The sequence below is a fragment of the Nerophis lumbriciformis genome, linkage group LG21, assembly GCF_033978685.3.
Source record: "Nerophis lumbriciformis linkage group LG21, RoL_Nlum_v2.1, whole genome shotgun sequence".
Classification (NCBI taxonomy): domain Eukaryota; kingdom Metazoa; phylum Chordata; class Actinopteri; order Syngnathiformes; family Syngnathidae; genus Nerophis; species Nerophis lumbriciformis.
In genome coordinates this window covers 20,536,259-20,557,975 of record NC_084568.2, presented here as the reverse complement: position 1 = coordinate 20,557,975, position 21,717 = coordinate 20,536,259, and the positions used below count along the sequence as shown (strand labels likewise).

Here is a 21,717-nt window from a genome sequence, read left to right as displayed (position 1 = left end):
TACAGATTACTGGGTAGTGGTCTGATCCAATGTGTGCCCCTGGATGCGATCTAACATCCTTGATAATATTTCTAAAGCGCTCATTCAGCATAATGTAGTCTATTTGATTTCTGTAAATGTCACCATGACTTCTCCATGTATAGATTTGTCGTTTTGGATGTTGAAACCAAGTGTTACAGATTATTAAGTTTTGCTGTTTGGAAAACTCAGTCTTTGTCCTCTTTCATTGGAATCCCCTTGCTAAACTTTCCTGTGGTGTTCCGTGAGCCTTTCCAATCTTTGCATTGAAATCGCCTTGGAACTATAATAATTTCCTCTGATTTTGCATGTCGTAGACATTTGTTTATGTCTTCGTAGATTTGTTCTTTGTCATTATCACTATGGTCAGTAGTTGGCATGTAAAACTTGTACAGTGTTGAGATTCATAGGCTTTTTCTTCATTTTGATCATCAGGGTTCTTTCTAATAGAGGCCAAAATCCAGTTACGGATTTTGCCAGATGTCTTTTCATCAAAATTCCAGTACCATTTACATGTTGATTACCTCCTCGGTAGTACAGCATATACTCATCAAATGTGTGTATTCCGTTCTCTGTCCATCTTGATTCACTTATTCCCAGTTTGTCAATATTTGATCTTGCCAATTTGTTGACTAGATTTTCCACTCTTCCTGGTTTATACAATGTTCTCACATTCCAAGTTCCAATCTTTTAAGATTTTTCTTCTGGTTTTCAGATGAGTCGTATCAGCTAAGGGCCTCTAGTTTCATTAGACCTACAGTATTCCTATTAACCTGAATGTCTTCTTATTTCCTGGCACTATTTACAGAGGGTCTTGAATGTGCATGTAGCGGTGTAGCCAATGACAGACTTAAAATGTCATGTAGATGTAGCCAATGACAGACTTAAATATGCATGTAGATGTAGCCAATGACATACTTAAAATTAGGGATGTCCGATAATGGCTTTTTGCCGATATTCCGATATTGACCAAACTCTTAATTACAGATACCGATATCAACCGATATATACAGTCGTGGAATTAACACATTATTATGCCTAATTTGGACAACCAGGTATGGTGAAGATAAGGTCCTTTTTAAAAAAAATTAAATAAATAAAATAAGATAAATAAATTTAAAAAAAAATCTTGAATAAAAAAGAAAGTAAAACAATATAAAAACAGTTACATAGAAACTGGTAATTAATGAAAATGAGTAAAATTAACTGTTAAAGGTTAGTACTATCAGTGGACCAGCAGCACGCACAATCATGTGTGCTTACAGACTGTATCCCTTGCAGACTGTATTGATATATATTGATATATAATGTAGGAAGCAGAATATTAATAACAGAAAGAAACAACCCTTTTGTGTGAATGAGTATAAATGGGGGAGGAAGGTTTTTTGGGTTGGTGTATTAATTGTAAGTGTATCTTGTGTTTTTTATGTTGATTTAATACAAAAAAAATAAAAAACAAAAAAAACGATACCGATAATTTCCGATATTACATTTTAAAGCATTTATCGGACATCTCTACTTAAAATGTCATATAGATGTAGCCAATGACAGACTTAAATGTGCATGTAGATGTAGCCAATGACATACTTAAATGTACATGCAGCCAATGACCTTAAATGTGCATGTAGATGTAGCCATTGACAGACTTAAATGTGCATGTAGATGTAGCCAATGACACACTTAAATGTACATGTATATGTAGTCAACGACAGACTTAAATGTACATGTACATGCAGCCAATGACAGACTTAAATGTGCATGTATATGTAGCCAATGACAGACTTACATGTACATATAGATGTAGCCAATGACAGGCCTGCTAAAGAACTCAGTGCTATCCTTGAATTGTTTGGTCTAACTCAGCATGTAAACGAGTCCACCCACAGCAGAGGCCACGCTCATTATTTGGTCATGACTACGGGTCTGGCTATTTCCAAACATGAATGTTTTCGGTTATAGTATAATCACTGGATACATATAACAATTTAATTATTATTTTTTCTTTTTAATTTTTTTTTGTTTCCATGATGGCACGTGAGGCCCCGCCTCACCTGCCTCCCTTGACTGCACGTTTTTTTTTTTCCAAGATGGCGGCGCGCACAGACGCAGCGGCTTACGGCTCTCCATTTCAGTGCTCTTTCTTCCTTCTTTTCTTCTTGTTTTTTTTCCTTTTGTGCGCCACCTGTACTGCAAACACCCGGTACACCCGCCAGTCACTCTTGGATATCGGGAACTCGCACCAGATATCTGTTTCGAGCGACTTTCACCACGAGCACAACATCCCAGATGACATAGCGAGAGCACAGGGCTCTCCGTGGTTTGTTGTTGGGTCTGGGAGACGGCGCAGACGGAAGAGGGAGAGGAAGCAGAAGCGTGGCCGCAGGTCCGGCGTCTTGCTCAGGCTTAGGAAACAACCCCACAAGCCACCTCTACCGAGCCTGTTCCTCTCTAATGCCAGATCCCTCGTACAGCAGATGGACGACCTGGAGTTACAACTTGCTGGAAACCGCTATGTTCGGGACTGTTGTGCTATGATTATCACCGAAACCTGGCTTCACCCGGAAATACCCGATGCTAGCATGCAGCTAGCCGGCCGCACTCTGCTCCGCCGGGACAGAACTAAGGACTCCGGTAAGAGCAGAGGAGGGTGGCTCTGTATCTACGTGCATGAGAACTGGTGCAACAACGGGACAATCACTGAACAGCACTGTTGCCCGGACGTGGAGTACATGTCTGTTAGATGTCGGCCTTTTTTTCTCCCGAGAGAGCTGTCTGTTGTTATCATCACGGCTGTGTATATTCCACTGGACGCCAAAGTAAACACAGCGCTCTCTCTTCTGCTGAACACCGTCAACGAACAGCAGCGGGCCCACCCCGACGGTGTTCATATCATAGCAGGGGATTTTAATAAGGCCAATCTGAAGACTGTACTCCCTAAGTTCTACCAGCACGTGAAGTGTTCTACAAGGGGCAAGAACACCCTGGACCACGTGTATACCAACATAAAGCACGCGTACAGAGCTACACCCCTCCCCCAGCTTGGACAGTCAGACCATCTTTCCCTCCTGCTCTCTCCTACCTACACCCCCATCAGACGCCAGGCCAGGCCCATCACAAAGACTGTTATGACCTGGCCTGACGATGCACTCCCCAAACTTCAGGACTGCTTCCAACACACAGACTGGGACCTCTTCCAACAACAGGAGCTGGAGACAGCCACAGGAACGGTGCTGGACTACATAAAGTTCTGCATCGGGAATGTGACTGTGGAAAAAACCATCCGGGTTTACCCCAACAAGAAACCCTGGATGACCAGCCAGGTCCGCACACTCATCAGGGCCCGCGACGCAGCCTTCAGGTCAGGGGACAGGGCACAGTACAGTGTTGCTAGAGCCGACCTGAAGAGAGGGATTAAAAAAGCAAAGGCGGACCACAGGAGGTGCATAGAGTCCCATCTGTCCAGCAAAAACTCACGGGAGGTGTGGCGGGGCATTCATGACATCACGAACTTCAGAGGCTGCAATATGACAACTGCGGATCAGAGTGCGACACTGGCAAAGGAGCTTAACTGTTTCTTTGCCCGTTTCGAAACCCCCCAGCGACACTCATCTGCTCCAGCCCTGCCCCCGCCCCCACCGGGCTCCGGCACCACTCCACTCACTGTACAGAAGCACAGTGTCAGACGAGTGCTCCTGGCTGTGAACCCCAGGAAGGCTACCGGACCAGACGGAGTACCTGGAAAGGTGCTCAGGACGTGCGCCCACCAGCTCGCTCCCCCCCTCACCAGGATCTTCAACCTCTCCCTGGCTCAGGCAGTCATCCCATCCTGCCTGAAGTCATCTACAATAATCCTGGTGCCGAAGAAGTCTCCCATCACCAGCCTGAATGATTACCGACCAGTGGCCCTCACTCCGGTAATCATGAAGTGCTTCGAGCGACTTGTTCTCCAGCACATCAAGGACCATATCCCTCCAGACTTCGACCCCCACCAGTTCGCATACCGGGCGAACAGGTCCACAGAGGACGCCATCGCTGTTGCTCTCCACTCTGCTCTGAACCACCTGGAGCAGCAGCAGAGCTACGTCCGGATGCTCTCTGTGGATTATAGCTCTGCCTTCAATACAATAATCCCGGACAGACTCTGCAATAAACTGGACACTCTTGGCCTCCCCCCTCTCACAAACGCCTGGATAAGGGACTTCCTAACGGACCGACCCCAGAATGTGAGACTTGGCCCGCACCTCTCATCCTCCCGCACGCTGAGCATCGGCTCCCCACAGGGCTGTGTGCTCAGCCCCCTCCTCTACTGCCTCTACACCCATGACTGCAGTCCGGCCCACAGTGACAACCTTACCGTCAAGTTCGCCGACGATACCACAGTGGTCGGGCTCATCTCCAGGGGTGACGAGGCTGTCTACAGGGAAGAGGTCCTGAAGCTGACGGCCTGGTCTTCGGAGAACAACCTCGCTCTCAACACCAGCAAGACCAGAGAGATCATCGTCGACTTCAGGAGGAGCAGCACCGACCCTGCCCCCCTCTACATCAACGGCGAGCGTGTAGAGAGGGTCCACACCTTCAGGTACCTTGGAGTCCACATCTCTAATGACTTTTCCTGGACAGTCAACACCACATCAATCATCAAGAAGGCTCAGCAGCGGCTACACTTCCTTAGAGTCCTCGGGAAGTACAACCTGAGGCCTGACCTGCTGCTGACCTTCTACCGCTCGTCCATCGAGAGCCTGCTGACCTACTGTATTACAGTATGGTACGGCAGCTGCACTGCAGCAGACAGGGAGAGGCTGCAAAGAGTGGTCAAGACGGCTCAGAAGATCATCGGCCGCCCTCTCCCCTCTCTGACGGACATCTACACCTCCCGCTGCCTCAACAGAGCCAGTGCCATCATCAAAGACAGCACCCACCCTGGCTCTGACCTGTTCCACCTGCTGCCCTCTGGGAAGCGCTACAGGTGCATTAAGACCAAAACAAACAGGCTAAAGAACAGCTTCTTCCCCAGGGCCATAACCATTCTGAACGGACTGCCCCATTGTCCCTCATAACTGCCTTCTCTTCGGTGCAATAACCCATTCCACCAACCACCCTGTTTTTGTTTTGTTTTTTCATGTATATATTCATTTCACACCATATTCATTGCACTTCTATATTTTTTATATTTTTATATATTTGCACACTGTTTTTCTAGCATGCACACATCGCACTGTATGGAATGGCCTCAATCTCGTTACCTTGCGTAATGACAATAAAGCTGATTCTGATTCTGATTCTGATTCTGATATTATAGGATGTAAGAGATACTGGGGGTTAGGAAGAGGTGGGTTAGAAGGTAGAGTATGTGCGTGTGGGTAAAGAGTTAAATAGGTATTTAATTTATTTTTTGTTTGTTTCAAGTTTTTTGCGTGAAATGGGGATTTAGATTGAGAACAACTGTCTGACCCACACTCCGGGACAGCAGGTGGCGGCAATGCACCATTAAAGTAGATACCAACCGCCGTAAAACACGAAGAAGAAGAAGAAGAGGAAGAGGTCAGCTGCAGAGTAGAGCACGTGTTTGGACATACCAGGGACGTAACACGGCAGTGTGGTATTTTAATCGGCGTTAATGCCTTCATTTTCAAGTTAGTAATAATTATTATATCGTGTGAAAATCTACGCTCGGTTGTCTAAGGGAACTTTGAAGCTTTCCCGGGCTAGCTTTGTTTGCTAGTTAGCTTAGCTTGCTAGCTCTGTGATGTCGACGATGAAAGCTAAATGGGCGAAAATGTTCTGTTGCCGGCTGCTTTTTTAACCAGAACAAGTCACGACACAACTTTCAGCCTAATCTGAGAAAGTAAGAAGTGCCTGGCTAGCTTTTGTGGCAATGTGCTTTCAACTGTGAAGAAGTATCTCCTCCTGTGTGCAAACCACTTCGAAGATTCCCGCTTCTCAAACCTGCGCCAATATAAAGATGGATTTTCCGAACAACTACTTTTAATGGCGGGGTCTGTGCCTATTTATGGCAATGGAGGAGACAATGAAACGGTAAGTAATACCAGTAGATTAGAAATGTGTGAATGGTATCTTAACAATGTTAGCGCGATTTGTAGTGTATTTTGTGATGGGAAGTCGTAATTGGCACTCACCTTGTAGGCGTGTTGGTTTGTCATATTCATTCATTCATTCATTTTTTATTTATCCCCTTCATTGATGTGCATCTTTGATCAATAGACATTTAAACCTCAGCAACTAAACACGCATTTACACACCAATGCCTAAGAAGGAACAGGATGAAGAAAATCTTATATTTCCCTGCCCCCTTCAACATAATACGTAGTCTTACTTAATGGATAGCATACAAACCAAACAAATACATCCAAATATAATGAAAACACCCAAAAAAACACAACAAGTGCAAAACTTCATGAAGTACAAACCAAACAAAAAAAAGAGTAACATACACCTCACGGGATGATACAAAACAAATGCAAAACCAGACAAAAAAAAAAAAGTAAAATAATAAATATAAAGCAAAATGTAAACACTTATAGCTGTTCATATGATCTTATTGTTCTGTCTTTATATATTTTTTTCAATTGGAATATATTTTTACAGTCTTTTATCTCATTGTAAAGAGAATTCCATAGTTTAACCCCCACCACTGATACTGATGTTTGCATTCTGCAAACTGGCTCCTCGGTGTTGATAGTATCACCTTGTTCCAAAGGTTTGAACTGAAATATTTTCCCACACTAATGCGGTGGTATTTGGTTCTGTCAGTGGCGGGCCGTGCGTTTCCCACCTAGGCCTTCAGTGATGTCCGACTTCAATGGTTACCTCTCAAAATACCATAATTAATGTCACTACATGACCATTGCTGGAAAAATACTATACAGGAACCCATTTACGCACTACTGGACATTGATTCACCAACAACAGTGTACATAACGGGTTATTTTCTGGCGCATTTAAAAATCACTAAACCCGCATCAGCAATTAAAACATATCTTATGTAGTACTGTCAAAATGAAAACTGAAAAAAACATATTCAACGTGAAAAAATAAATAAAATATATGAACTCCCAATTAGTAGAACCCATTCGAGCTTCCGGGGTTGGCCGACATCGTCTCACAAGAGGGAGTTTGTCTTTAAATATCGTTCTTGAAAATGGCCTTGCAAATATATGTGTTGTCTTGTCTAATCATAGAAGATGCAGACAAGGCGTGTTGGCTGAGTTCTTAAAGTTTACTCCACAGCGTGCTCATCAAAAACAACCCACACACACATTTTTACAACATTAGAAACCATTAGTAAATCAGGGGCTACTCAGAAAGTGAGATAACTCCTGGAAATTACTGGCTTTTAATGGCCAAGGGTATAGATGTGTGTGTGTCCAATTTTGATTGATTGATTGAGACTTTTATTAGTAGGTTGCACAGTGAAGTACATATTCCGTACAATTTTCAACTTGTTTAAGTCGGGTTGATTCATGATACAGATATATACTATCAGATATATACTATCATCATAATACAGTCATCACAAGATCATCACATTAAGTTAAAGGACATGGCAGGCTGTCTTCTTTTAGTATATTTATTACAATCTTTAACAGGCTAGGTCATGTTTGCTGTGGTCTGGAACAACATGGCACACAAACAACTATCTGAAATGCAGCCAATATTACATACAGATAATGTGTCATGCAAACTAAATACACAGAGGACATATGTAAAGGAAATTGAATGAGCTCAAATATACCCACAAACGAGGCATAATGATGCAATATGTACATACAGCTAGCCTAAATAGCATGTTAACATCGATTAGCTTGCAGTCATGCACTGACCAAATATGCCTGATTAGCACTCCAACAAGTCAATGACATCAACAAAGCTCACCTTTGTGCATTCACGCACAGCATAAAACGTTTGGTGGACAGAATGAGACAAAGGAGTGGCATAAAACACGTCTTTCTGTGGCAGCGTCGGAGAAAGTTGTACATGTAAACAAACTGTTGAGTCACAGTTCACACAACGGTGAGTTCAAGAACCGCTGAAATTAGTAGGACAAAATGGCGCTCACCAAATACTCTCATCAGTGAAGCATGTTTAATATAAATAGTGGGATTTCTAACAATTAGGAAAGTGTGTGTCGTGTTTGTCCTCCTACACAAACCACATTACAACAAAAAACATATTTTTCACCCCATTTCTTTTCCATTTCCGTACATTTTTTAAAAAGCTCCATGGAGCCACCAGGGCGCCGCTAAAGAGCCTCGGGTTGCTGACCTCCGCACTATGACACAAACGCGCTCAGCTGCTGAATCCTAAATCCTTCTTTTGAAGCCCATTAACGCGCATGCACGTGGGAAACTTAGCGTCCTCATTTTCATTTATTGTCGGCTAATTGACTTATCGAATAATGGCATAGGCCTAATGTGCATATACACCTTTCTGCTCAGTGATTAGCTACAAAATGTCAGCGTTCCGTTCTATTTGCCATTGATTTAGTTTGCTAACAATTGCAGTAATGCTTGTGTGTGAACGATATTGTAGCGCAATATTGCTCACAATGTGCATTGTTGAATGTGTTTCCACAGAGAGATACAACAAGCCAGCAGACATCATTTACCGTACTGATCAAGGCTGCCAGACACAATCACCTAAGACCTGCTCAGTTGGGACACAGCTTTCCATGAAGACTCTCCAAGCGCATGTCAGAAGTAAAGGTTTGTAAAGCACTGTAACTACTAGTAGTACAAGTAGGCAACACATGAAGAACTAACCCACATGAAGTGTACATAACATCTGTTTTTAAATCCTTTCCTTCTTCAACATCTCTCACTGCTCAAAAGAAACTCCAATATTTACTCTAGTTTAAGTCAGTCATCTTTATTGTCCATTTTCAACCTGTGCTGGACATGCAGGGAAATAAAAATGTTCCTCTCTGAACCACAGTGTAAGCTAACTGTAAAACAGATTTTTTAAAGTTATATTAAAAATATAAAGGATAAAATAAAGTTAAAATACAGATATACACAATATACAAAATGTGCATTTTGAAGGAGTATGTGTATTTTGAAAAAAGAAAAGCAGCCACAAATACACAAATGTGTGCATTTTAAAAAAACAACAAATGTGCATGAATTTGGATTCAGCAAAATAAAAATAAGGCAAATTCAATTGATCAAAACTAAATATGACACATTCAGTTGGGGGCATAGAGAGACACACAAGTGTAGTTTAAAAACAATCTGTGTTCACATAAAAACATTCACCGGTATCATTCACATTGTGTCCAAGCAGAAAAGCTGACTTGATGTCATCACAACGCATCTTTTATCAATATAGTGATATATTACATGTACTATCTGTACTTTGTATTTAACATTAATATGGTGATATATTACATGTACAATAATGTGTACTTTATATTTAACATCAATAAAATGGCATATTACATGTACTATCATGTGTACATTATATTTAACATCACTATAATTACATATTACATGTACTATCATGCTGTATAAAACGTGTGTGTGTTAATGGAGTCGGTTTGCTTTCGTACATTTTGGTCCGTGTCGGGCGCTCTGTTGACGTTCGGGAACACTCCAAAGTGGAATACAGAGAGACTGCACGCTATAAAACGATAAAAAATAAACGGCAGCTGCACTGTTGCTAAAAAAATCTAGGTACTTGCGTGTTTAATGTGTTAATAAAGAGTGTAGACTTGGTAAATATCATGTTTTGATTTTGTTTTAACACATACGTCAGACCCGCCCGACGTTTCCAATAATTGTTTGGGCCCTTTAACATGGAAACTGTCGCCGCCATTATTATGTGCAGTGCTGTTTTCAAATGACCATAAGTCTTGAACTATACAAAGTATTTCGATGGTTGGAATTTGTGCTTTTGAGTGATATACGAGGTATTGCTATAATCAATGTCACAGCGGCTCCAGGCAGAAGGTATAGTATAGTACAGTATATACATTATGTATTTATATGTGTATGTATATATCAATCAATCAATGTTTATTTGTATAGCCCTAAATCACAAGTGTCTCAAAGGGCTGCACAAGCCACAACGACATCCTCGGTACAGAGCCCACATAAGGGCAAGGAAAAACTCACCCCAGTGGGACGTCGACGTGAATGACTATGAGAAACCTTGGAGAGGACAAAAGCATATGTGGGTAAACCCCCCCCCCCCTCTAGGGGAGACCGAATGCAATGGATGTCGAGTGGGTCTGACATAATATTGTGAGAGTCCAGTCCATAGTGGATCTAACATAATAGTAAGAGTCCAGTCCATAGTGGGGCCAGCAGGAAACCATCCCGATCGGCGACGGGTCAGCAGCGCAGAGATGTTCCCAACCGATGCACAGGCGAGCGGTCCATCCCGGGTCCCGACTCTGGACAGCCAGCACTTCATCCATGGCCACCGGACCTGTGTCCCCCCTCTCCCTTGTCGAGGGGGGAGCAGAGGAGAAAGGAAAAGAAACGACAGATCAACTGGTCCAAAAAAGGGGGCTATTTAAAGAATAGAGTATACAAATGAGTTTTAAGATGGGACTTAAATGCTTCTACTGAGGTAGCATCTCTAATTGTTACCGGGAGGGCATTCCATAGTACTAGAGCCCGAATAGAAAACGCTCTATAGCCCGCAGACTTTTTTGGGGCTCTGGGAATCACTAATAAGCCGGAGTTCTTTGAACGCAGATTTCTTGCCGGGACATATGTATATAGGTATCTGGTCTGACATAGGTGATTCGTGGAACTGCTTGCTGTAACAAGCTCACAATTAAAAAAAAAACATGTTGTGGAAGAAAGATATTGATCTCCCATACGAGAGAGAGTGAAACACTAGCCACGTGTACATATGCAAAGTTTATTTAGTCTGATCATAATTCGGATTAGAATGTCTACATGGACCCTGAAAAAATGATCCGATGATGATGTGCCTTTTCATGCATCACACCTTAAATTAAGAATACTTAAACATGCGCAGCACATACCGTACACAGAATGGCGTCGATTGGGCTGTGGGGCCATCTTTTGGACGAGATTGCACACTGCAGGTGCGGCTGAAGTAGAAGCAGATTTCTGCTGTAAACAAACATTTCTGCTTGTCCGACATTATCACAGTATTTTTATTTTTATTTTTTTTCTGTTCACTACTTTTGTTTTACCTCTCTTTTTGAAATGTAGCTGTTCTGTGCCCTCCATGTTGAGATATGTAAAAGTTGCCGCACGTCTTTTTTTTTATGTATGTGTCTGTGTCTCACTTGGAGTAGCTGTAATGTAGTGAATAAAATAGCTTGTTAAGACGACAACTGGATCCCTTCTTTTATTGTTACATCGACACATGACACTCCGGAACATACTTTTGGTTTTGCTAGGCAAGGCAAGGCAACTTTATTTATATGGCACGTTTACAACAATTTTTAAATTGGACCAAAGTGCTTTACAGGTTGAAAAGCATAGAGCAAAAACAAACAAAGAACATAAACAATGAATGAGCTAAACAAGATAGTGCAAAAGCAATACGGTAAAAGGGTTTGAATAAAAAGTAAAATTGCAAAATAAAAATAATGAAATAATAAAAGTGCGACAAATTGGAAAAAAAAACTAAAGCGAAGGGGGGTAGTCTTGTTTTAGATCAACAAACTCAACCGTTGATAACGCTACTTCATGTTGAATGTGGAGAGACATCAGCAAGACAATCGCTTCATTCCAAGACTATTAAATGTAGTCCCCGCTCCACTACCAATGTAATTCTGACATCAAAGACATGCGCACTAAGGATCATTTCAACCTGAACTTCGGAAGATGTGTTTTCATGCGCTACAATCCGAAATGACTATCGGCATAAACCACCCGTCTCGATCGGAAAAAAAATGTTGATCCGAACATGTGTGATTGTGTCAGAATATTCTGAATGGCCTGTTAACATGAAGCATTTTTATTTTGGTTAGGCTTTTAATCCGATTGTGTCCATGTCCACATAGCTCGTGTCTCGATTGGTTGCAGCAATAAATACTTTTTGGAATTAGTTTTGATAAGAAAAATAAGTCAAAGGACCCCTGCTTTCAGAATTAATTTTGCACTTTGCAGAAACTGACCAACTATGGTGGCAAAGGTTGATAGTCATAGAAACAGCTTTGCGAGGGAAGCAAACATGCAGAGAAGAAAATATTGAGAAAACAAAACTAGAAACTGCCTGCTGAGTCATTATCATAAGTTACTACCAGTAGTCAAACTTATGTCACTATTACAAGCATATGCTAGCCAGGATTCTGGATTTTGAAAAGTAGGTGTCAGAAAAATTGTACGTAAATTATCAAAAAACATTCCGTTCTCAAAGTTCCCAATGAACAGACAAAAGGTTGTCTTTGTTGCACCAAGCCAAAAGCTTGGAAAATTCCGCTGTGTATGATGGGAGGATACGGGAGGGGTTATCTATTGTGATCCAAGACTTGCCCAAGCTCAATCCAGGACCATCCCAAGCCCGAGGCATCTTTTTCTTTTGTGTTAATGTGACCGAAAACAATGGCTGTTTACATACCCCCCCATTCCTTAAGAAACAGATGTTGTTCTGTAAACAGTAAGGGTGTAACGGTACACAAAAAATTTGGTTCGGTACGTACCTCGGTTTAGAGGTCACGGTTCGGTTTATTTTCGGTACAATAAGAAAAGAAAAAAATATATACATTTTTTGGTTATTTATTTACCAAATTTTTAAACAATGGCTTTATCCTTTTAACATTGCTTTAAAATAGCTCTGGATGAGATGGATGTGAGCCACCACTAGGCTGATCTGAGTGCAACAGCAGGCAGTCATGAATGCTAAGCATAACAATAACATACATATACACACAGGGTCGACTGCCAGGGTTAATGTGGTCAACATATATAAAATGAAAAACTAAATAAGATAAGGCTCAGAATGGTTTCTTAACAAAACCTTCCTACATATAAAGTGCAACATCAAACTGCCTCAAGTTATTGCTCAAATTAAATAAAATGACAAACTTTTCGTCTACATATAAAAAGTGCAACATTAAACAGTTTCAAGTTAACTCAGCCTCAGATTAACTTTCCTTTTCCCCCCCAGCCTTTAACCCTGGTGACTTTCACTCAATCTTCATGTTTTTTGCCAGAAAAATCAGTTTATCCACATTGTCTGCAGAAAGAGCAGACCTGCTTGCAGTTACAATGTCAACAGCTGTGGAAAATACCCTTTCGGTGGGCACGGAGCTAGCAGGTGTGGCGAGGTAGTTCCTGGCTAACTTGGCAGTAAGAGGATATGTGGGCTCATTGTTCTTCCACCATAGAAGTGGGTCAAAATCTAGTTTTTTATGCAATATGGTCTTAAATCTGCTGCTATAAAAACACCAACGGCATTTGTTATTGCTTTAGCCCTGTCTGACTCGCCGAGGAGAGGCTGCTTGAATGAGGTGTTTGCACGACGCTCGTATTTATCTTCGTTGAAGCGAAGCGAACAATGTCGGCAAACCGCTTTCGTTTTGTCCACCTCTCGTCCTCCATTGTTGTATCGCACCGCGCAGCCAGTGTTCCCAAACGGGAGATCTTAACGAGGCAGGAGGGTCTTCCAGCTCTGGCTTGTGCATGTTGTCCTAGCCCGGTCGCTGCTAGCATGCCGTGTGTTGTGCTTCTGTGTGCATTGTTTACACAACGTGCGGTACGCTACTTAATATGTCTGTGTGGAAACTTGTTCGGTACACCTCCGAACCGAACCGAAACCCCCGTACCGAAACGGTTCAATACAAATACACGTACCGTTACACCCTTAGTAAACAGGGAATATCCAAATAAAGAGGAGACCTGAACCTTTTTCCGTTGGGGCGTGATGAGACTGTGCAAGGGTACAGGTGTACGCGTCTCTCCTCAAATTGAGCAAAATTGAATTCTGTCTCTGTTTATTTCCTTGCTTCTTGTCTTGTTTAATAGATGTCATCGATGTTTGAACCTGACAGCAGGTTTACATTTATCCCCAAGATATAATAATAATAATAATAATAACTGGGATTTATATAGCGCTTTTCTAAGTACCCAAAGTCGCTTTACATGTAGAACCCATCAATCATATATATGTATATAAATATAATTTTTTTTACATTCTCCCAAGGTATGGAAACGTATAAGCACAACTGTATATAAAAAAAAAAAAAAAACTTGTAATAAAGTGATCACTGCAAACTCGTGCATTCTTTGGCTCTGCCTTCTTCGACTGGAGTGCGTGCCGCTTTTCTCGTCTTTTCGTCAAGTATTGCACTCTTTCACCCTTCTTGGTTACCCCTCAAGGAACTCTGAAGAAATGTTTATCTCTTTTGTGTTTTGAACGGATCCAACAGCCTAAAACAACACAAGCATAAGGCATTTTTCTCCAAGAAAGGCAAAATACAGCCAATGACAAGAGGCTCGCTGGCCCAAGACTACGAGGCTTGCATAGTTAACGAGCCAGATGTGACGTCAAGTAAATAACACCTTGCTTCTGTTATTCCCTCATGTATAGTATGGTTATGACATCTTGAATATCAATGCGGTGACTGATGAGATCCTTTAGAAACATTATCACAACCTACGCTGGTGCAGGGCAATGTCTAATTTGACTGAGCCAATCTGAGTTTTCTAAAACATGTGTTTGTCCTCTTGTGGCCTGCAGACGTCTGTGAAGAACATCTTTTCCCTGAGCAACAGGAGTGGAGCTTTAGGATGGAGCAGGAAGAGCCACAACCCTACCACTTCAAAGAGGAAGACCAGGCCCCACAGACCCCTCACCTTAAAAAGAAAGTGGGGGACCCATTGAACCTCTACTTTAAAGAGGAAGATGAGGCACACTGCATCAGTCAGGAGGGAGAGCATCTTGAAGGACTGGAGGAGGTTGATGTCACCAAGATGCCAGTGACTGTTGTGATTGTGAAGAGTGAAGATGATGAGGTCAATGGTGAAAGTGAGGAGAAGAGAGCGGTGGAGCCTCCAAGCAGCAGCTCAACTCAACACATAACAACAGAAGCTGATGGAGACCACTGTAGAGGATCACAAGCAGACAAGCTCTTAGTTCCACTATCAGATAGTGACGACACAACGTCACACTCTCCTGACACTGATGATGACGACTCTAAAGCTGATAAGACATGTCACACTGACAACACACGTTTTAAATGTTCTCACTGTGACAAAACTTATGATTACCGTTGTCATCTGAAGAAACACATGAGAACACACACTGGAGAAAAACCTTTTTCCTGCTCAATCTGCGGTAAAAATTTTACTCACAGCCATCATTTGAAAATACACCAGAGAACACACACTGGAGAAAAACCCTTTTCCTGCTCCGAATGCGGTAAAAGTTTCGCACGAAAAAGTTGTATGAAACAACACATGAGAATACACACTGGAGAAAAACCTTTTTCCTGCTCAGAATGCGGTAAAGGTTTCGCACTAAAAAGTGGTTTGAAACAACACATGCAAATGCACAATGGAGAAAAAACATTTTCTTGTTCATTCTGCGGTAAAGATTTTTTGCGAAGACAGTATTTTAAAATACACATGAAAATACACACTGGAGAAAAATCATTTATCTGTTCAATCTGCGGTAAAACGTTTGTAGAAAGACAGCATTTAAAAGTACACATGAGAACACACACAGGTGAGAAAGTGTTGAGTTGCAGTGTGTGTGATGAAAGATTCTCTTATAAGTACCAGTGTAAGAAACACAAGTGTGCTGGTGAGAACAGCAGCAGCAAATGAAGCTGCAGGATTTTAAATCAACTGCCAGAACTTTTATAACTTTTACATTCTAGCAACATCAGCACATATAACATGTGTGACATCATTGTTGTGTGTAACACTATCTTGTAAATATGCTTCTTACATGTACAGATGCATTAAGTATAGTGCTTTTTCAGTCAAGTATATGCATTAATATACAACATTGTGGACTTTTATTTAAAAATTACCAAAATTTTGACTGAAAAGGTGAGAGTAAACAGTACAAAATATGCATGTGACATACAATAAACATTTAATGTGTAAGAGCAGGACAGAACATTAAAGCTTTTTGTTGGCAGCACAACTACCGAGGGTTGAAATAACTTGCTCATTCATTTAATATGTCTGTAACATTACCTTTGACAGGCGTTAGGTGTCATCTGGCCGCGCTACACTCAGGACAAGTCGCCACTTTTAAAAAGAAAAAAAAAACAAGTCTGTAGTTTATTGTTAAGCAACAGTGTGACTGTTTGTTTCACACAAATCACTGTCGGACTGTGCTCCAGTGTGCGCCCATTCAGCGGCTGCATTGACTTGTACTATGATGCATTTAAATTCTACTAATGACCTTCGTCAGATTACTAAGGCCGGTTATGTCATCATGATGTGTTCAATGTGGTCATAGTGGGACATTTGAATGATCGAAACACAAAAAGTAAATTACTCAAATATTTGTTGTTTGTTTTCATAGCAGTATAAATAAGAGACCGTAGTAGCTGACAACAACAAAGTAAAAAATACTTAAGAATTTGGGATAGTTTTACCTGTGACTGTTGCAGGTGCAGAAAGGGAGTTTCGCAGACTGAAACTAAGAAATATCGCAGACTGAAACTAAGAAATATCTCAGATTAACAACAAGCCAAGAGGCTAAATAGCCTTGCAAGACGTACAATTGCGAGTCAGCTAAACCGACAATTGGACTTTCAATTAAATTCATTGTCACAAAGAGCAACGGAATTAAGTTAAGAGCATTAACACTTCACACATTGATGTAAAGTGCCGCATGTTCCTAAACCCCAAAATCCCCATAAATAACCGAGTGTAAACATTTAACAGATTAACAATGGAGCATTACATGGAGATGGTGACAAGACTGCAGCAATGCAAAGTTCAGAGCTATTCTTGGTGAATGTGGTTGTTGTCCATGAGTGGGGGTCAAGTGGGAAAAGGGAGACCTCATCAGCAAATTTGCTAAAAAAAAAAAAAAAAAGGCAGACGTTGGGCTTTCTGATGAGACCTTTAGTGAACAAACAAGCCAAATTAAACTTTAATTGAGATTATTTTAGCATTTTCTTGTTTTTGATATTTCTTTTATAACAACATATTGCATGTGCTCTTTGTTTTACTTGCACATTTAACTTAAATGCAACATATTTACCTGTGGACTACTTTGAGCCAGGACACTTTGTTTTTTACATATCAGTGCTTGATTGTTAAATACAATAAAACCTATTTGTTGAGTGCCTCGTCGAAAATGTATTTGCATTCAGAGGTGTAATAACACGTGAAATGAGGATAAGACAACAAATAATACATAATGTACATAATACTCCGACTTTGACAAAAAAAGTGCAATTCCCCTTTAAGGTTAGACATGAGGCTTAGTTGTGATAGGACGACATGTATACAAAAAAATGTTACTCATTTTACATCTCAAGTGATTTTAGTGTCAGGAACAAAATAAAGTATTTTCCATGTTTTTATTGGTTGTTTAGCTACACACTTTTAACACAATGCACATGAGAAAACAAATAATTTCAGTGTGTTTGTAATTATTTACTTATTTACCCAACAGACGTCCAGAATCTTTGGGTGTCCCACGATTCGATTCAATATCGATTCTTGGAGTCACGATTCGATTCAAAATCGATTTTTTTTTTTTCAATTCAACACGATTCTCGATTCAAAAAGGATTCTCTATTCATTCAATACATAGGATTTCAGCAGGATCTACCCCAGACTGCTGACATGCAAGCAGAGTAGTAGATTTTTGTAAAAAGCTTTTATAATTGTAAAGGACAATGTTTTATCAACTGATTGCAATAATGTAAATTTGTTTTTACCTATTAAATGAACCAAAAATATGACTTATTTTATCTTTGTGAAAATATTGGACACAGTGTGTTGTCAAGCTTATGAGATGTGATGCAAGTGTAAGTCACTGTGACACTATTGTTCTTTTTTTATATATATATATAAATGTCTAATGATAATGTCAATGAGGGATTTTTAATCACTGCTATGTTGAAATTGTAAGTAATATTGATACTGCTGTTGATAATATTCATTTTCATTTCACTACGTTTGGTTTGTTCTGTGTCGTGTTTGTGTTTCCTCTCAATTGCTCTGTGTATTGCAGTTCTGAGTGTTGCTGGGTCGGGTTTGGTTTTGGAATTGGATTGCATTGTTATGGTATTGCTGTGTATTGTTTTGTTGGATTGATTTATTTAAAAAAAAAGAATAATTCTAAAATGTTTGTTATAAATAATACATTTAAAAAAGTAGATTTAAAAAAAAAAGAAAATCGATTCTGAATCGCACAACGTGAAATTTGCAATTTCGAATTCGAATCGATTTTTTCCCACACCCCTAATATATACGTACATATAAGGTGTGTCCAAACTTTTGGCCTGTACGGAAAGAATGAATGACCAGTGCCAGGATGGCCCAGTGGTTAAGACTCTTAAATAAGATTAAACAGTTCTGGGTTCAATACCAGGTGGTTTGACAGTATTTTATTCCACTATTGTATAGTGTAGTTTACCCAGCAACAAGTCCCTAATTACCTTTCTATATGAGCCAGAAAAACATCTTCAAAAGAACCAGGATGGCCCAGTGGTTAATATTCTTGACATGCAAAAAACAGTCCTGAGTTCGATACCAGTCGGCTTGAAAGTGTTTTGGTCCACCTCTTGTGTAGTCAGAGCACTTTTGATTAAAATATTTGCCAGTAATTTTGAAAATAATAATATATTTTAATAATGATAAAGTAATAAATAACAAGTCAATAAAGTGGTACCATGTGGACACTATTGATGAAAATCTTTGCCAAAATTGTGAAAATAATACAACATTTATATAAATTGGTAACAAATAAGGTGATTAAAGTTATTAAAATATATGATTAATTTCACATTTAATGTTCCACTCTACCACTTTATTGACCTATTATTCGTCAGGTTATTACCAATTTATTAAACTGTATCATTATTTTCAAAATGCTTGTATTTATCACTTTATTACCGATGTACTATTATTTTTAAAAATTTGACGAAGATTTGTACTATTATTTTTAAAAATTTGACGAAGATTTTTTATCAAAAGTGCCCCAAGATACCACTTTATTGACTTTATTTATTGAAATCTATTCTTAGTATAAACATTTTGGCAAATATTTCAATCAAGTGTCCGTAGGTACCACTTTATGGACTTGATTTTTTTTTTTTACCAGTTTATTAAAATGTATTACTATTTTCAAAATGTTAACACTGTACTACCTTTATTTATTACCAATTCAGTAAAACTCGTTCTTATTTTCACAATTTTGGAAACTTTTTCAACAAGTGTACCGGGGACGGCGTGGCGAAGTTGGGAGAGTGGCCGTGCCAGCAATCTGAGGGTTACTGGTTCAATCCCCACCTTCTACCATCCTAGTCATGTCCGTTGTGTCCTTGAGCAAGACACTTCACCCTTGCTCCTGATGGGCCTGGTTAGCGCCGTGCATGGCAGCTCCCGCCATCAGTGTGTGAATGTGTGTGTGTGAATGGGCGAATGTGGAAAATAGTGTCAAAGCGCTTTGAGTTCCTTAAAAAGGTAGAAAAGCGCTATACAAGTACGACCCATTTACCATATTTTACCCAGCAAAGAGTCCCTGATTAGCTTTCTATACAAGCCGGATACAGGACTTTTCAAGACTCAGGATAACACAGTGGGTAAGACTGTTGACTTGGAATGAAGGGTGCTGATTTCAATCCCAGGTAAATTGGTATTATTTTGTTCCACCTTAAGTCTCTGATTAGCTTTTTATATGAGCCGGAAAGTATCCTTACAAGTGCCAGGATGGCCCAGTGGTAAAGATTCTTGATTAGGATTAAACAGTCCTGGGTTCAATACCAGTCCGGTTGACAGTATTTTATTCCACTGGTTTATAGTGTCGTTTACTCAGCAACAAGTCTCTGATTAGCTTTGTATACAATTCAGATACATGATATCTCAAGACCCAGGATAGCACAGTGGGTAAGACTGTTGACTTGGAATAAAGGGTGCTGGTTTCAAATCCAGTAAGTTGACTTGCAACTTCTGAAACTTTGATTGGATGTGTCAGAAGATATATTTCACGTCCACATGTAATGAAAACATAATAATTACTTTTTTAACTGTTCCAATTACCTTTTTTATTTTAATCGTACCCAGGAGAGCTCATTGGTCAACGCTCTCTATTATTGAGTGTTATTCCTATTCCCCCCACCTCAGGAATTACACTCAAACGCATACACACTCTCTCTCTCTCACACACACACACACACACAGGTAACCCCTGAGGTGTATTCATTGACTATTTGACAATTATTATTATCTTTAGCATTGACTTAATTTTTTAACTCTGTTATTCAAGCAACGAGCACATAACATTACTCAATTTATGTCGTTTTGACGACATTCAGCCAAATTAATGATTACTTGTCTGGGGTTTGAACCAAGTACCCCTGTATTGGGAGCCCACAGTGTTGACCATTGAGCTATCCTGGGTCCCATCATAAGCTGATTTTCGGTCATATACAAATGCAATCAGTGGACTATGATAAAGGTGAAATAAAAAACTACGTTTTCCTAGTCATGGATTTGAACCTCATACGACTGACTGAGAGATAGCAGTCTTAACCACCATGCTATCCAGGGTCTTGTTATCACTTCATTTTTTGTTCATATACAAATGCAATCAGTGAACTATTCCAGAGGTAAAACAAAACAACTAAACTTCAAAGTAAGAGATTTGAACCCACCAATACTGACTGAGATGCAGCAGTCTTAACCACTATGCTATCATGGGTCTTGCAGAGCTGGAGTTCTGGGGAGCCCACAGTGTTGACTAATAAACTTTTCAGAATCTTGTCAATTCATGATTTTTGTCTATTTACAAATGCAATCAGTGATATATGATAGAGGTAAAACAAATTCCTCAACTTTAAAAGTCAAGGATTTGAACTCAGTACTATGGACTCAGAGGCAGCAGTCTTAACCACTGTTCTATTCTGGGTTTTCTTCACTGATGTAATGGTGAACTAGTAAACTAGTAACCTACGATTGAGGTGATACAAAAACATATAACCAACTATTTTTCGCCGTGAGAAGAGGTGACATCCCTGCAGCAAACATCTGCTGAGCGCGTCATTCTCGATGTGGGTGGTGCTTCACTTCAGTGTTCAGGTTTGCAGTTAAGTTGGAGTGATAACATAACATTTATAGTAGATTGTTACTGTGACTGATTTAGTAAGTACGATGACATAAAAGTTCAACAGAAATGAAAGACAATCGGCAGGATGTCGAAAGGAGACTTTTTTTTTTAATTGCAAACAGATGATCCAACATTAAAACTTGTCATGACACTTTCTCAAACCAATCGCACACTTCAAACTAGAAGCGCTAGGCTTTACATCTAGTTAAACTACATTTATGGTTTCTCCTTAATGTAAGGCTTCCTGCTAGCCAGGATAGCACAGTGGGTAAGACTGTTGACTTGGAAGGAAGTGTGCTGAGTTCAATCCCAGGTAAATTGGTATTATTGTGTTCCACCTTAAGTCTCTGATTAGCATTTTATATGAGGCGGAAAGAAGGAATTACCAGTGCCAGGATGGGCCAGTGGTTAAGACACATGATTATGATTAAACAGTTCTGGGTTCAGTAC

General features: G+C 40.2%; 1 protein-coding gene across 1 annotated transcript; it reads left to right on the top strand.

The window, feature by feature from the left end:
* The first annotated feature begins 5,545 nt into the window (after positions 1 to 5,545).
* On the top strand, positions 5,546 to 17,408 carry LOC133620986 (uncharacterized). Its single transcript, XM_061982721.2, has 3 exons — positions 5,546 to 6,054; positions 8,613 to 8,741; positions 14,704 to 17,408. The coding sequence occupies exons 2-3, from the start codon at positions 8,708 to 8,710 to the stop codon at positions 15,789 to 15,791; spliced, it is 1,122 nt and encodes a 373-aa protein (XP_061838705.1). The 5' UTR covers positions 5,546 to 6,054; positions 8,613 to 8,707; the 3' UTR covers positions 15,792 to 17,408.
* Positions 17,409 to 21,717: the final 4,309 nt, after the last annotated feature.